General features: G+C 40.8%; 1 protein-coding gene across 1 annotated transcript in view; it reads left to right on the top strand.

The window, feature by feature from the left end:
• SELE (selectin E) overlaps positions 1–15,551 on the top strand; it is a 64,542-nt gene that overhangs the window by 37,046 nt on the left and 11,945 nt on the right. Inside the window, exons 2-3 of the mRNA XM_061160281.1 lie at positions 14,101–14,251; positions 14,588–14,672. Coding sequence (XP_061016264.1) covers positions 14,123–14,251; positions 14,588–14,672 — 214 coding nt within the window. The 5' untranslated portion in view covers positions 14,101–14,122. The remainder of the gene's footprint in view (positions 1–14,100; positions 14,252–14,587; positions 14,673–15,551) is intronic.

The following is a 15,551-nucleotide window of genomic DNA, read 5'->3' as shown; positions in this document are numbered from 1 at the left end:
TTGGAGTGGGTAGCCTATCCTTTCTCCAGGGGAACTTCCCAACCCAGGAATTGAACCGGGGTCTCCTGCATTGCAGGCAGATTCTTTACCAGTTGAGCTACCAGGGAAGCCCCATGCATCTAATATTTGAGCCTAATTATTTCCGGTGTGGAAATGTGCCCCTGGAGGGGTGCTCTCTGATCTCCTGTGATCTGACTACCCACAGGGCTCTCAGCATGGTGAGGCATGTGGGTGAGGCTCAGCAACCCTCTGACTCAGGCACTCAGTTTGTTATTAGGAGACACTGAGGCTGACAGCTTTTCCTAGATGCTTTGTTGTTTTTACAATGGCAAAAAATTTAAGTGGAAAGAATAGTGCATGCACTTTTATTAGGATGCCAACCTTTCTAAAACTCATGAGTAGGACACATTAACAAATGTTTTACATGTTTCAAGTGACTTCATTTATTCATTCAATAAGCATCTGTTGATTGTTTACTAAAAGACAGGCTGAGTCAGGACCTGGGAATGTGACAATTAATAAAATACTCCATTAGAAGACCATCATTGTGATTTCCAAAATTACCTCCACTTTTCAGTAAAAACTTGGACACCAGTGACTATAGGACAGTAAACTGGATTACAGCAAACATCAGGTAGTGAAAAATGACTTCATACAGTGAGTTGACTATTCCATCTCTTTTCTTCCAAGGAGCAAGCATCTTTTAATTTCAAGGCTGCAGTCACATCTGCAGTGATTTTGGAGCCCAAGAAAATAAAACCTGCCACTATTTCCATTTTTTCCCCATCTATTGCCATGAAGTGATGGGACTGGATGCCATGATCTTAGGTTTTTAAATGTTGAGTTTTAAGTCAGCTTTTTTCATTCTTCTCTTTCACTTTCATCAAGAGGCTCCTTAGTTCCTATTCCCATTCTGCCATTAGAGTTGTATCATCTGCATATCTGAGGTTGTTGATATTTCTCCCAGGAATCTTGATTCCAGCTTGTGATTCATCTGACCTGGCATTTTGCATGATGTCCTCTGCATAGACGTTAAATCAGCAGGGTGACTAAACAGCCTTGATGTACTTCTTTCCCAAGTTTAACCCAACCCTTTGTTCCATGCCCAGTTCTAACTGTTGCTCCTTGACCTGCATATAGGTTTCTCAGAAGACAGGTCAGGTGGTCTGTCTCTTTAAGAATTCCCGTCTCTTTAAGAATTTTCCAGTTTGTTATGATCCACACAGTCAAAGGCTTTAGTGTAGTCAAGGAAGCAGAAGCAGATGTTTTTCTGTAATTCCTTTGCTTTTTCTATGATCCAACAGATGTTGGATGATTCCTCGGCCTTTCCTAAATCCAGCTTGTACATCTGGAAGTTCTTGGTTCATGTACTGTTGAAGACTAGTTTGGAGGATTTTGAGCATTACCTTGCTAGCATGTGAAATAAGCGCAACTGTACAATAGTTTGAACATTCTTTGGCATTGCCCTTCTTTAGGATTGGAATCAAAACCGACATTTTCCAGTCCTGTGGCCACTGCTGAGTTTTCCAAATTTGCTGACATATTGAGTACAACACTTTAATAGCATCATCTTTTAGGATTTTAAATAGGTCAGCTGGAATTTCATCACCTCCACTAGCTTTGTTTATAGTAATGCTTCCTAAGGCCCACTTGACTTCACACTCCAGGATGTCTGGCTCTAGGTGAGTAACCACACCATCGTGGTTACCTGGGTCATTAAGACTTTTTTTTAGTATAGTTCTTCTGTGTTTTCTTGCCATCTCTTGTCAATATCTTCTGCTTCTGTTAGGTTCTTACTGTTTCTGTTCTTTATTGTGTCCATCTTCGCATGAAATATTCCCTTGGTATCTCCAATTTTCTTGAAGAGATCTCTAGTCATTCCCATTCTATTGTTTTCCTCTATTTATTTACATTGTCCATTTAAGAAGGCTTTCTTATCTCTCCCTGCTATTCTCTAGAACTCTGTATTCAGTTGGGTATATCTTTCCCTTTCTCCTTTGCTTTTCACTTCTCTTATTTTCTCAGCTATTTGTAAAGCCTCTTCAGACAACCACTTTACCTTCTTGCATTTCTTTTTCTTTGGGATGGCTTTGGTCACCACCTCCAGTACAATGTTACAAACCTCTATCCATAGGTCTTCATGCACTCTATCTATCAGATTGAATCCTTTGAATCTATTTGCCACCTCCATTGTAAAAGGGATTTTATTTAGGTCATACCTGAATGGTCTAGTGGTTTTCCCTACTTTCTGAAATTTAAGCCTGAATTGTGCAATAAGGAGCTCATGATCTGAGCCAGTCAGTTCCCAGTCTTGTTTTTCTGATTGTATAGAGCTTTTCCATCTTCAGCTGCAAAGAATATAATCCATCTGATTTCAGTATTGACCATCTGGTGATGTCCATGTGTAGAATCATCTCTTATGTTGTTGGAAGAGCATGTTTGCTATGACCAGTGCGTTCTCTTGGCAAAACTCTTTTAGTCTTTGCCTTGCTTCATTTTGTACTTCAAGGCCAAACTTGCCTGTTACTACAGGTTATCTCCTGACTTCCTATATTTGCATTCCAATTCCCTATGATAAATAGGACTTCATTTTTTGTTGTTAGTTCTTTAAGGTCTTGTATGTCGTCATACAACTATTCAGCCTCAGCTTCTTTGGCATTAGTGGTTGGGGGCATAGGCTTGGATTACTGTGATGTTGAATGGTTTGCCTTGGAATCAAACTGAGATCATTCTGTCATTTTTGAGATTGCACCCAATTATTGCATTTCAGACTCTTTTTGACTATGAGAGCTGCTCCATTTCTTTTAAGGGATTCTTGCCCACAGTAGTAGATATAATGGTCATGTAAATTAAATTAATTTTGCCCATTCCCATCCATTTTAGCTCACTGATACCTAAAATGTCGATATTCACTCTTGCCATCTCCTGCTTGACCATGTCCAATTTACCTTGATTCATGGACCTAACGTTCCGGGTTCCTATGAAATATTTTTCTTTATAGCATTGGACTTTACTTTCACCACCAGACACATCCACAAATGGGCATCATTTCCTTCAGGTCCAGCCTCTTTATTTTTTCTGGAGCTATTTCTCTGCTCTTTCCAAGTAGCATATTGGATATCTACAGACCTGGGGGACTAATCTTCCTGTGTCATATCTTTTGCCTTTTCATACTATTTATGGGGTTCTCGAGGCAAGAATACTGAAGTGGTTTGCCATTCCCTTCTCCAGTGGACCACATTTTGTGAGAACTCTCCACCATGACCCATCTGTCTTGACTGGCTCTGCACCACACGTCTCATAGCTTCATTGAGTTATGTAAGCACCTTTGCCATGACAGGGCTGTAATCCATATGATCATATTGGTTGGCTTTCTGTGATTGTGGCTTTTGTTCTGGAGGCTGTGGGATTGTAGTTCTTGTTTCTTCTCTCTGTCCTCTGATGGATGAGCATAAGAGGCTGTGCAAGCTTCCTGATGGGAGACATTGGCTGTGGGAAAAACTGGGTCTTGGTCTGGTGGAGAGGGCTATGCTCAGTAAATCTTTAATCCAATTGTCTGCTGATAGATGGGGCTGTGCTCCCTCCCTCTGAGTTGTTTGGCCTGAGGTGAGCCAGTCCTGGATTCTACAGGCTATAAATCTTTATTTATATCTAATCCCCACTTAAAGGTCTGGAACATCCTTGGATTCAGGGAATTAGCCCCAGTTCTAAGTACAGTAAGTCCCCTACATGAGAACTTCCAACTTGAGAACATTCAAAGATTCAGAGTGTATGCTCATGACCAATCATGTCAGTCAGCTCATGTGTGTGGTGTACACTGTCACGTGTGTGCGTCCTCTGTAAGTGGTTGCACACTCATGTCCCTTACTGTACAGTAGTGTATTGAGTACAGTACTACAGTATCTTCATTATTTCAAGCGCAGCAAGTCCAGAAGTAAGCATGAAAACAGTAGTAATGTAGCTGGTACTACTGTACTTTTCAAAGTTAAAATAAGATATAAAACATTTTCTTTATTTTTAGTGTTTGTTTCTTATGTATTAGTTGTATGAAAAGTATTATAAACCTGTTACAATACAGTACTATATAGGCAACTGTGTTAGTTTGGTACTTTGGCTGACTTTGTTGACTTTCAAACAAACTGGACTTAATAAACATGCTCTCAGAATGGAACTCATTTGTATATGGGGGGCTTACTATAGAGGAGGAAACATGAGAACAGAAATGGCTTTAGCACAGCAGCACTAATTTAGGCTAGCCATTTACCTAGTTTCTATACTGCATCCCTATAACCAAGTCCCTACTCTGGCAGGCAAATACTAAAGATGTCCTCCTCCATCCCAACAAATTCACGTCTCCTCTTTGATTATCTAATCAAACATTTTGATTATCCAATCAGATCTAGGTACTGTTGGGAAGGGATTTTGCAGATGAAATTCAGTTATCAATGTATTGACCTTAAAATAGGGAGATTATCCTGGATAATTTTTTTTTTTATCCTGGATAATTTGAATGAGCCCAATGTAATCACATGAGCCCTTAGTAGTAAAGTGGTGGCAGAAGATGTAGGCCAACAAGCAATGAAGCAGAAGGGAAAGTCAGAGAGATTTGAAGAGAGGAGAACAAATTGCCATTTTGGACAGTGAAGAGAACCATAAACCAAGGAATACAAATTGCCCCTAGTGGCTGAAAATGACTCCTGACAGCCAGCAAGAAAATAAGATCCCAGTCTGACAACCACAAGGAACTAGATTCTACCAACAAGTTGGATGATTTTGGAAGTATATTTTCCCCAGACTCCCCCAAGAAGAGCCCAACTGGCTGACTTCATGACTTTGGCAATGTGAAACCCAGAGCAGAGCACCCCATACTTCTGCCCTACAGAAATGATGGAACAATCAATTGGGGTTTTTTTACCCACTAGATTTGTAGTATTCTGTTAAAGCAGTGATAGAAAACTAACATGCCTATTATGTCCCAATACAGTTTATAGACCATCCTTTAAAAACCCAGGTCAAATCATGTCATTTCCAACCACAAGCACCTGCATCTCTTTGTGGAGGGCTCTCTCTGGCCTCAGGAATCCACTTGGAAGAGCAGGAGAATTAACCATGCCCTCCTCCCCACTAGGATCAGCCTCTAGACAATGATGACTGGGATTAATAGGAACATCCCCCACCTCCCTTGCCCTTCCTTGAGAATACTCTGAGGTATCTCCCAGTACTCTAGTGGGGCTGAATCCTGGTTCCCACAGTGGTTACCTGCTGATTAGCACACCCTTTACTAGATTCCTTCCTGCTTGTATCACTTTCTCACTCCCCTACTAGTACTTGCTGGGATCACCTCGCAAATAATTGACTTACACCTACATCCTTATGGCCGGATCTGCTTCAGAAGGAACTCAATCTAAGACACTGAACTTACAGGGCTGGTTGGAGGTACAGGAAGCCAAGGAAGTTGCTGTAACATTTTTTTAATGCAAAAACTAAAGTATATTTTCCTTCTGAGGTTTCAATCTGAGCAGGCATGGAATCAACACAAAGGACATGGGCTTAAGAATAACAAAGACATGGATTTGATTCCCTGCTTGATCACATATCAGCTGAAAAAACATAGGCCAGTTACTTAACTTTTTGAGGTCTGTGTTTCATCCTCTGCAAATGAAATTAATAATATCTACTTTTCATTTTGTGAAATTTGCATGAAGTAATGCAGGTAAAGTGCTTGGCACATACTAGGCACACATGTATGCCAATAGTACACGATATCATTATTAATCATTAGCTATAAACATCACAGCAAGGAAAAATGATGAACACTTGGATTTAGAGTTTCTTTCTGTATTTATGTTATATCATAATATATTATAGCTGGCAGGGACTGGGGTCAAACACCTTTAGTTCTAGATGAGAGATCTGAGACTTAAATAGGACAAGAAGCTTGCTCCAAGTCACAGTGTTGGTGTAAAACAGCAGATTTTTTTTTAATAGTATGTTTACATGCTCAAAAATTACAACAATATACAAGGGAAACAGAGTAGATCTTTTTATTCCAATAGTGACGAGGCCAGGTTTTTCTCCTGATGTAGGGCTCTGAGAGCAAAGCTAATAATAGTCACTTAGGAAATTCCTGATTACAAAACAAGCAGCACAATGGCCAGGGAAAACAAGCAAAGAAAGTTTTCTAAAATCCAGAGGGATTTTCCTTTCTTTGTTAATGACAGACGGCAAACAGTCTGGCTACATTCAGGAAGGATTCCGTCAATCTATCAGCCCATCTGCCCTTATTTCTTCTGCTTTGGGATCTCACTGGGCTTGGCTCATTTTGAAGATATTCCCGCTAGTTATTTCTTAGATTCCAAAACAGAAAATGGAGCTTCAAGATTGCTGGGAGAACTATAAACAACCTCAGATATGCAGATGATACCACTCTAATGGAAGAATAAGAAGAGGAACTTAAGAGCCTCTTGATGAGGGTGAAAGAGGAGAGTGAAAAAGCTGGCTTAAAACTCAACATTCAAAAAACTAAGTTCATGGCATCCAGTCCCATCCATGGAAAATAGAAAGGGAAACAGTGACCAATTTTGCTTATTTGGGCTCCCAAACCCCTACCAATGGTGACTGCAGCCATGAAATTAAAAGACACTTGTTCCTTGCAAGGAAAGCTATGACAAACCTAGACAGTGTATGAGACATCACTTTGGAGACAAGAGTTCACATAGTTAAAGCTATGGTTTTTTTCTGTAGTCATGTATGTGAGAGTTGGACCATAACGAAGGCTGAGTGCTAAGAACTGATGCTTTCAAATTGTGGTGCTGGAGAAGACTCTTGAGAGCCCCTTGGACTGCAAGGAGATCAAACCAGTCAATGCTAAAGGAAATCAACCCTAAATTGGAAGGACTAATGCTGAAGTTGAAACTCCAATACTTTGGTCACCTGATGCGAAGAACTGACTTGCTGGGAAAGATTGAGGGCAGGAGGAGAAGGGGGCGACAGAGGATGAGATGGTTGGATGGCATCACCGACTTAACAGACATGAGTTTGAGCAAACTCCAGGAGATAGTGAAGGATGTGGTGTGCTGCAGTTTACGGGGCTACAAAGAGTCAGACATGACTTAGCTACTGAACAATAACAAGATAAGGTGCTACCAAGCAGGAAGCAAGGAAATACATTAGAATTGAAATCTCAGAATCATGTCAGAAGTTTAAAAAGGGAAATTAGTGGAATTATGGAGGTGGCTCAGAGGTTAAAGCGTCTGCCTGCAATGCGGGAGACCTGGGTTTGATCCCTGGGTCGGGAAGATCCGCTGGAGAAGGAAATGGCAACCCACTCCAGTATTCTTGCCTGGAGAATCCCATGGATGGAGGAGCCTGGTGGGCTACAGTCCACGGGGTGACAAAGAGTCGGACACGACTGAGTGACTTCACTTCACTCTTGAATCAGAGCAGAAAGGAGAATAAACATATACATACTTATGGTACTTCTTTAAAGCAACTTGCTTTCTTTGGTTAAAAACATATACTTCTTTGGAGAAATGTCTGTTTAGGTCTTCTGCCCATTTTTTGGTGGGGCAGTTTGTTTTCCTAATACTGAACTGCATGAGCTGCTTATACATTCTGAAGATTAATCCTTTGTCAGTTTCTTCACTTGCAATTATTTTCCTCCATTCTGTGGGTTGTTTTTTCATCTTGTTTATGGTTTCCTTTGCTGTGCAAAAGCTTTTAACTTTAATTAGGTCCCACTTGTTTATTTTTATTTCCATTACTCTAGGAGATGGGTCATAGAAGATCTTGCTGCGATTTATGTCAGAGTGTTCTGCCTATGTTTTCCTCTAAGAGTTTTATAGTTTCTGGCCTTACATTTAGGTCTTTATTCCATTTTGATTTTATTTTTGTGTATGGTGTTAGGAAGTGTTCTAATTTCATTCTTTTACACATAGCTGTCCAGTTTTCCCAGGACCACTTACTGAAGAGACTGTCTATTCTCCATTGTATATTCTTGCCTCCTTTGTCTAAAATAAGGTGCCCATAGGTGCATGGGTTTATCTCTCAGTTTTGTATCTTGTTCTGTTGGTCAATATTTCTGTTTTTGTGCCAGTAACACACTGTCTTGATGACTATAGCTTTGTAGTATAGTTTGAAGTCAGTAAGGTTGATTCCTCCAGCTCCATTTTTCTTTCTCAATATTGCCTTGGCTATTTGGGGTCTTTTGTGTTTCCATGCAAATTGTGAAATACTTTGTTCAAGTTCTGTGAAAAATGCCATTGGTAATTTGATAGGGATTGCACTGAATCTGTACATACCTTTGAGTAGTATAGTCATTTTCACAATATTGATTCTTCCAACCCAAGAACATGATATATCTCTCCATTTGTTTGTGTCATCTTTGATTTGTTTCATGAGTGTCTTATAGTTTTCTGTATACAGGTTTTTTTTTGTCTCCTTAGGTAGGTTTACTCCTAAGTGGTTTATTTGTAGGGCAGGAATAGAGAAGCAGACATAGAGAACAGACTTGCAGACACAGCAGGGGAAAGAGAGGGTGGCATGAATTGAGAGAGTAGCGTGGAGGCATGTACATTACCTTACGTAAAATAGATAGCTAGTGGGAAGTTGCTTTAGGACGCAGAGAGCTCAGCCCTGTGCTCTGTGACAGTCTAGAGGGGTGGGACGGGGTGGGGGTAGGAGGGAGCTTCAAGAGAGAGGGGACATGTGTATATGCATGGCTGATTAATGCTGTTGTATGGCAAAAACCAACACAACATTATAATGCAGTTATACTCCAATTAAAATTTAAAAAAAATTACTTTCCATGTATAAGAAATCAAAACAACAACTCAACCTAATTATTTTCTTTATTTGCCCAGCACTGTTACCAATGGTGCCTCTAGTCTTCCAGTAGAAAGGGTGTCAGTAACTGTACTGACATTTGGGTCAAAATTCTACTGAGAGCTGAGCACCAGCCACAGGGTCTTCTTGGTATTCTTTCTCAAATTAGGTGACCCTGGACCAACATATCTCAAAGTGTGATAGAACCGGGGCATCTGTATCAGAATCACCTGAATATTAATATTCATTTAAACTACAGATTTCTGGTCCCAGCCCTAGACCTACTGAGTCAGAGTCTCTAAGTGTTGGGCTTGAAGACAATGCACTTTATTTTATTTTGCTTATTTATTGTTTTGGTTGCCCTGGGTGTTCATTGCTACACTTGGGCTTTCTCTAGTTGTGGTGAGTGGAGGCTGCTCTCTCATTTCAGTGTTTGGGCTTCTCACTGCCATGGTTTCTCTTGTTGCAGAGCATGAGCTCTGGGTGCTGGGGTTGCAGGCTTCAATAGTTGCGGTGCAGAAGCTTAGTTGCTCCATGGCATGTGGGATCTTCCCGGTCTAGGGATTGAACCCATGTCTCCAGTATTGCAAGGCAGACTTTCAACCACTGGACCACCAGGGAAGCCCAAGATACACCTTTTATTTTTTAAAAGACATTAGTTTGGTTTTATTTTTGGTTGCACTGGGTCTTCACTGCTACATTCAGTCTTTCTCTAGCTGCGATGAGTGGAGGCTACTCTCTGGTTATGGTTCATTGGCTTCTCACTGAGGTGATTTCTCTTGTTGCAGAGCACAGGCTCTAGGTGTGCAGGCTTCAGTAGTTGCGGCATGTGGGCTCAACAGGATCAGCTCCCCGGTACTAGGGCACAGCCCCGGTAGTTGCGGTGCACAAGCTCAGCTGCTCAGTAGCACGTGGGACCTTCCCAGAGCCAGGACCAAACCCCTGTCTCTTGCATTGGCAGGAGAGATCTTTACCACTGACCCACCAGGGAAACCCCACATACAGATTTTAAATGAGCTGCTCAGGTGAGTCTTATTCATATGAGAAAGTCTGAAAACGCCACTTCTCCCTAGGATTGGGAGTGCAGACTGAGGGCCCAAGGCTCCTACCTGACCCAGGTGTTTTGAGATGGCTACACATCCCAAAAAAGTGAACATGCCCTTCTGCAGAATGAATTTAGAGGGAATCAGACTCATTTTCTATCAAATATACTCATGTTTCAATCATGCAAGAAATGCCATTCTACACCATGATGGCGCATTGTTGATTAATTTTACTTCACAATTTTGAGTGTGCAAGAAATATCATATTTGTATACTCCCAAGTAGGATTGAATCTTTATTAGGATTTCCCCTCCCTACCTTGGGCTTCCCAGGTGGCACTAGTGGTAAAGAACTCGCCTGCCAAAGCAGGAGACATCAAACCCAGGTTCGATCCCTGTGTTGGGAAGATCCCTTGGAGGAGGGCATGGAAACCCATTCCAGTATTCTTGCCTGGAGAACCCCAAGGACAGGGAAGCCTGGTGAGCTATAGTCCAAAGGGTCACAAAGAATTGGACACAGCTGAAGCAACTTAGCATGCACACACTTCCTACCTTAGACTCTACAGAAGTACTTCAGATATTAGCGGAGTCAAATTTGGGGGCAAGTAACCAAGGCTTTCAAAAAGAAGCGCCTCACAACACTGCCCAGAGGTGAGGGAACCCAGAATCTCAGGAAGGCCACTGCCCATGAGTCTTAGTTCCTTTCAGCTGAGGGAACTGAGGAACCAAAGCTAAATGTACTTACGACCCATGCTACTTCCCATTCAACCCAATAATCTCCTGTCCATAGCTTTTATTTTTTTTTTCTTCAAAATTATTCTTTTTTTTCCATTTATTTTTATTAGTTGGAGGCTAATTACTTTATAATATTGTCCATAGCTTTTATTGTCCTTCGCTATGGAAGATGAACTGGATTGCCTTGAGTAAAACTTAACATTTGCCTTGGGAACCTTGACATCTTCTTCCGGCTCTCCCTCACTTCCTCAGGGATGTCCCTTCACCATAAAGAATAGAATGAGTTTGCCTGGGTGGGCAGCAGGAAAAGTGTTTAAAGTCCTTGGTGCCCCATTACAGGATGTGGAGAGGTCAGACAGGCACTTTCAGGAAAGTGATGATGACGCCAGGAAGGGCGGCACCTCAGACAAAATAGCCCTGGTAGTGGACGGAGCCTGAGGTGTGCCCGTGTTTGGACCATCTTCTTTCCTTTTCTCCTTGCCTCCCCAAGTTGGAGATTATAAGGGTGTGTCCATATGAGACCAGGGTTGAAAATGGAGCTCTCCAGGGATAACCAGCTGCATCTTCTGAGCTTGGGAGATTCCATATGGCCTTAAGGCACCTCTAATCAGCCTGCTATGTGGGGGCATTAGGTTCATTTAGGGAAGGGGAAATAATATTCAACACCCCCAGCTATTCAGTGCTCACCTGACTTCCTCTTCAACTCATTCTTCGATCCTCCAAGTGAGGGTGCCCCTCATCAGATTCTGATACAAAAAAAGCAGATGAAGAAGCTATAGTCCAGCTGTCAACCCACTCCTGGCCCTCATAGTGCTGGCATCTCTCTGTGAGAGGCAAATGAGGTCTGTCGACGGCCTCTTTCAGCAACTCTACAGCCAGGAGAAAGCCCCGCCACCCCCCCCACTCTTAGTGGCCAGGTACTTGATTTGTGGTCCCAACCTCAGATGACAGGCATGTGGAAAATATTCTGGGAGAAGGCAGGATAACTGTAAGGGTGAGTGAGCTTGGAATATTATACTTCTGGTGGTAATAACAATAATAATAAGTTACCTTTACTCACAATCACTTCTATTCCTTATTTTCCATATCCCTCTTTTTTGGTATTGGGGTACGTCCCTGCACCCTTTAGCCATGGAGAGAATCTGCTTTAAAACCAGGATCTCCTGGCAAGTGTGACACAGGGATTGAAACTTTTCCTGGTGTAGCTCAGCCTGCCTTGCTTTTTCTTCATCCACTTTCCCCCACAGCTGAGAGCCTAGAGTCTACTTTCACTGTATCTTCTGTCCGCTGCTCACTGCCCCCTAGTTCCCTTCCTGCCTTCATGGCTCCGAACCCAGGACACAGCCACTCTGAGGGAGAGCTGGGGCTATCACACTGCTCTTGGGAAGAAGAAAGAGATTGGAGACTTGGGAAGAAGGCAAGGGGAAGACTGGAGACTTGGGAAGAATAGGGAGGCTCGTCGTGGGGCAAAATAACAAGAGAAACCACAGACTGGAATATAGCAGTTAACGAAGCTGGCTCTGGAGACTGACTGCCCATGTTTCAACTCCTTAGCTCTGTGCTTTTAGTTGAGACCCGTAAAATCCTTGGTTCCTCAATTTCCTCATCTGTATTATGGGGATCATAAGAGTGCCTATTTCATAGGCTCTTGTAAGAATTAAATAATTATGTAGATGAATATGTAAAAAACAGAACAGGGCCTGGCACATGGTGAAGGTTCCATACATGCTACAGATGATAACTGGGGAGTCCAGGACATATATAGTATATGAAATAGGGACTGTACCACCATTGGAGGTATTTTTAGATATTTGTGAACTAATGAGAAAGGAAAAAGACAAACTTAATTTAGTTATGAAAAATCATAATAGTAAATGTAGTTATCTTGGGCTGTTATGACTAATTTCTATTTTCAAAATAATTATTAGGTACTTTATTATTGTGTCAGATAAAGATCTGCCTACAGTACACATTTTAAAATGACAAATCATGTGTTCACAACTTATTAAAAATTAACATACATATAGATTAATAATATTAATATTAACCCAGCTTCACATCTTTCTCTAAAATCTAAGCAAACACTTGTGACTGATTACTTTCCACATTTACTGAGCAACAACAACCACATTTACAAAAGTAAAGTTTGATAAAAAGTTAAAATAATGCTAACATCTGGAAAACATAGGACAGTGGGAGGGTGGATGGTGTATATTCTCTGTTAAAAGTTGGGCATATTTAGGAGTTAAATTAGCTAACTGGGTTATTCATTTACTTTTTAAGTCAGCTGTATTTATTGGAATTTTTCTTCTCTTTTCCTATTTGGTTTAGATCTTTATGCACACAGAAAAAACCAGGGTGCTAACAAGTAAGGAGAAAAATAAACCTGTTATGTCCCCCTCAACCCCCTCACTACTACTTCATGTCTGCTGAGAGTACATTGTTAGGTGTCCTATTTTTAAAAGTTGTAACTGTAGAATGTAGCTTTACTTGATCTCTACAGAATATGGAAATTAAAAGATTCCCATTTACTGTCTCTACCATTTGAATTAGATGGGAGGCAGAGATGGGGAATGGTGATTGTATTGTATATAATCCCCCAAAAGAAATGCCAATATAAAGAGTAGGAATCAGTGATATTATATATACATATATGAAGGTGATAACTATATATATAGTTATATTTGACACAGAATTCTTTAAACTGTGTTCATTTTACTATAAAAGTTATAGAGGGTCATTGCAAAAACTGGAAAATGCTGAAAATAATCATGAAACTTATAAAAATAACCCCTAAATCCTGCCTTGTAGGAATCTACTGTTGACATTTTGATACATTTAAAAAAAAATTTTTTTTTTTTTGCAATTCACATTTAAATTTTTTTAAAACCAAATTTGGTTCAATTAAATACAAATATGTATAGTTTTCATCTTTATTTTCTCACTGAACAAATCATGAACACTTTCCAGATGGAATATCTAAGTCTGTTTCTCATTTTTCTTATATTTAAGAAACAAGGAATTATTTCAGACATATAAGTGGGAGATACTATTTCTAGTAATTTAGTCAAAACTATGCATAGAATCTGAGGATTAACATTTATTTCATGATTAACATGACCTCTGTGAGACAGTGTACCTTAAAATGAGTTGAGTTGGCAGGTGAGAAAGAGAAAAAAAAAGTGAGTGATGGTATGTAGTAAGAAAATCAAAAGTAATAGCCCATAGATGACAACACTATTCTTAGTTCACTTCAGTTGATAAAATTCTGATTACTACCACAATTTCAGGAAAGGGATCGCTAATGAGCCACATTTTAAAACTTTCTAAAGACATAGATTTTATGTTAATAGAATTAAAACTGTGCATCTGTGTCAAATTAATAGAATTCATCTAAAATAAAAAGGAGACTTCATTTTGACATCATTGTCATTTTTAGCACTGTGGAATTGCTGGGAATTCCTCTTTACTGGGTTTGGACATATCTGTATTACTCACAGGAAGCACCCTGTCCTATAAAGGATGGTTCCAGCAGGAGCAGGGCTCCACTGTTCTTGGCAGACCTCACACCAAACCTGCAGGAGTGGCACAAAAGAGAAGCAGCAGCAACACGGGAGGAGTCTGATACTGAAACGACCACTTCACCGAACAGTAAGTGCAAGAAATCTTCACAAGAACAGTCTTGACCATGAAGCACAGATCATGAATATGAACAGATTTGCAAAAAGCCTTCCACAGAAGATCTGTGCAAGCTCTTATTGTATTCAGACTACTTAAACCTGGCTTTTCTTTTTGACTGAAATGATGAAAATCTTAACTTCTGTATTTATTCCTTTGGGCGAACTTCTTTGAAATAAACCTTGTGGCAAAAGATTATAATCCTTTAAACATCTTATGATGCCACTCTACACATCATTGTAGAATGATCTGGGTATCTGGTAGCCTGGGAGTTCATCCTATAATTAATTTTGCATTTTCCCCCCCCAGAAAAGCATTTTCAAGTCTAATCTTTGGATCAAAAGAACTCTTGAAGTCATGATTGCTTCACAGTATCTCTCTTTTCTCACTTTCGGTAAGTCAATGTCAGTTGATAGACTAACATTTCTTATCCTTAGCACTACTGGCATTTTGGACCAGGTAAGTTTTCCTTGTAGGCGGCTGCCAAGTGTAATGTAGGTTGTTTAGCTGCATCCTGGGCTCCTCCTCGTAATGTGTTGTGCCCTCGGCTAGGAGCCGTTTACCTCTTTGTGTCTCAGCTCCCTTAGGTATAAAGAATGATCATAAATAATCTATTTCCCAGAGGCCTTTTGAGGGTTCAGTATCATGGTTCATGTAAAGTGCCTCAGACAGTGCTTGGTGGTGCATATTTAGTGCTCAAAAAAGCTTAGTTATTCTGATTTTTATTCTACTATTAGGTAGGTGTATTGATAGATTATAGTGGGTGAATTGGAAGTGGAAGGTCAATTACAAGAGAGAAACACAGTAAATGGTAGTTTACTAAGTGGAAGGTCAATTACAAGAGAGAAACACAGTAAATGGTAGTTTCTCCATTCATACCCATTCTTACTTTGGAAAAAAATTTTCCAAAAAATTCTTACTTTGGAAAAAAAATGGAATAATCCCAAAGGAGCATCCTTTGGGGGCTTTCAGGGGGCTTCTCTGGTGGCTCAGCAGTAAAGAATCCACCTGCAATGCGGGAGCTGCAGGAGACCTGGGTTCAATCCCTGGGTCAGGAAGACCCCCTGGAGAAGCGCATGGCAACCCACTCCAGTATTCTTGCCTGGAGAATCTCATGGACAGAGGAGATTGGCGGGCTACGGTCCGCGGGGCCGCAAAGAGTCAGACACGACTGACGCGACTGAGCAGGCACGCACACCATGGCCACTAGAAGCCAAAAACACGACAACAAAAGATTCAGCTAACAGAGTCAAACCACAGCAGGGCTAAACTT

The sequence above is a fragment of the Dama dama genome, chromosome 14 (assembly GCF_033118175.1).
Source record: "Dama dama isolate Ldn47 chromosome 14, ASM3311817v1, whole genome shotgun sequence".
Lineage (NCBI taxonomy): Eukaryota > Metazoa > Chordata > Mammalia > Artiodactyla > Cervidae > Dama > Dama dama.
The sequence above is the reverse complement of the archived record's forward strand: the minus strand, read 5'-3'. Positions and strand labels throughout refer to the sequence as shown.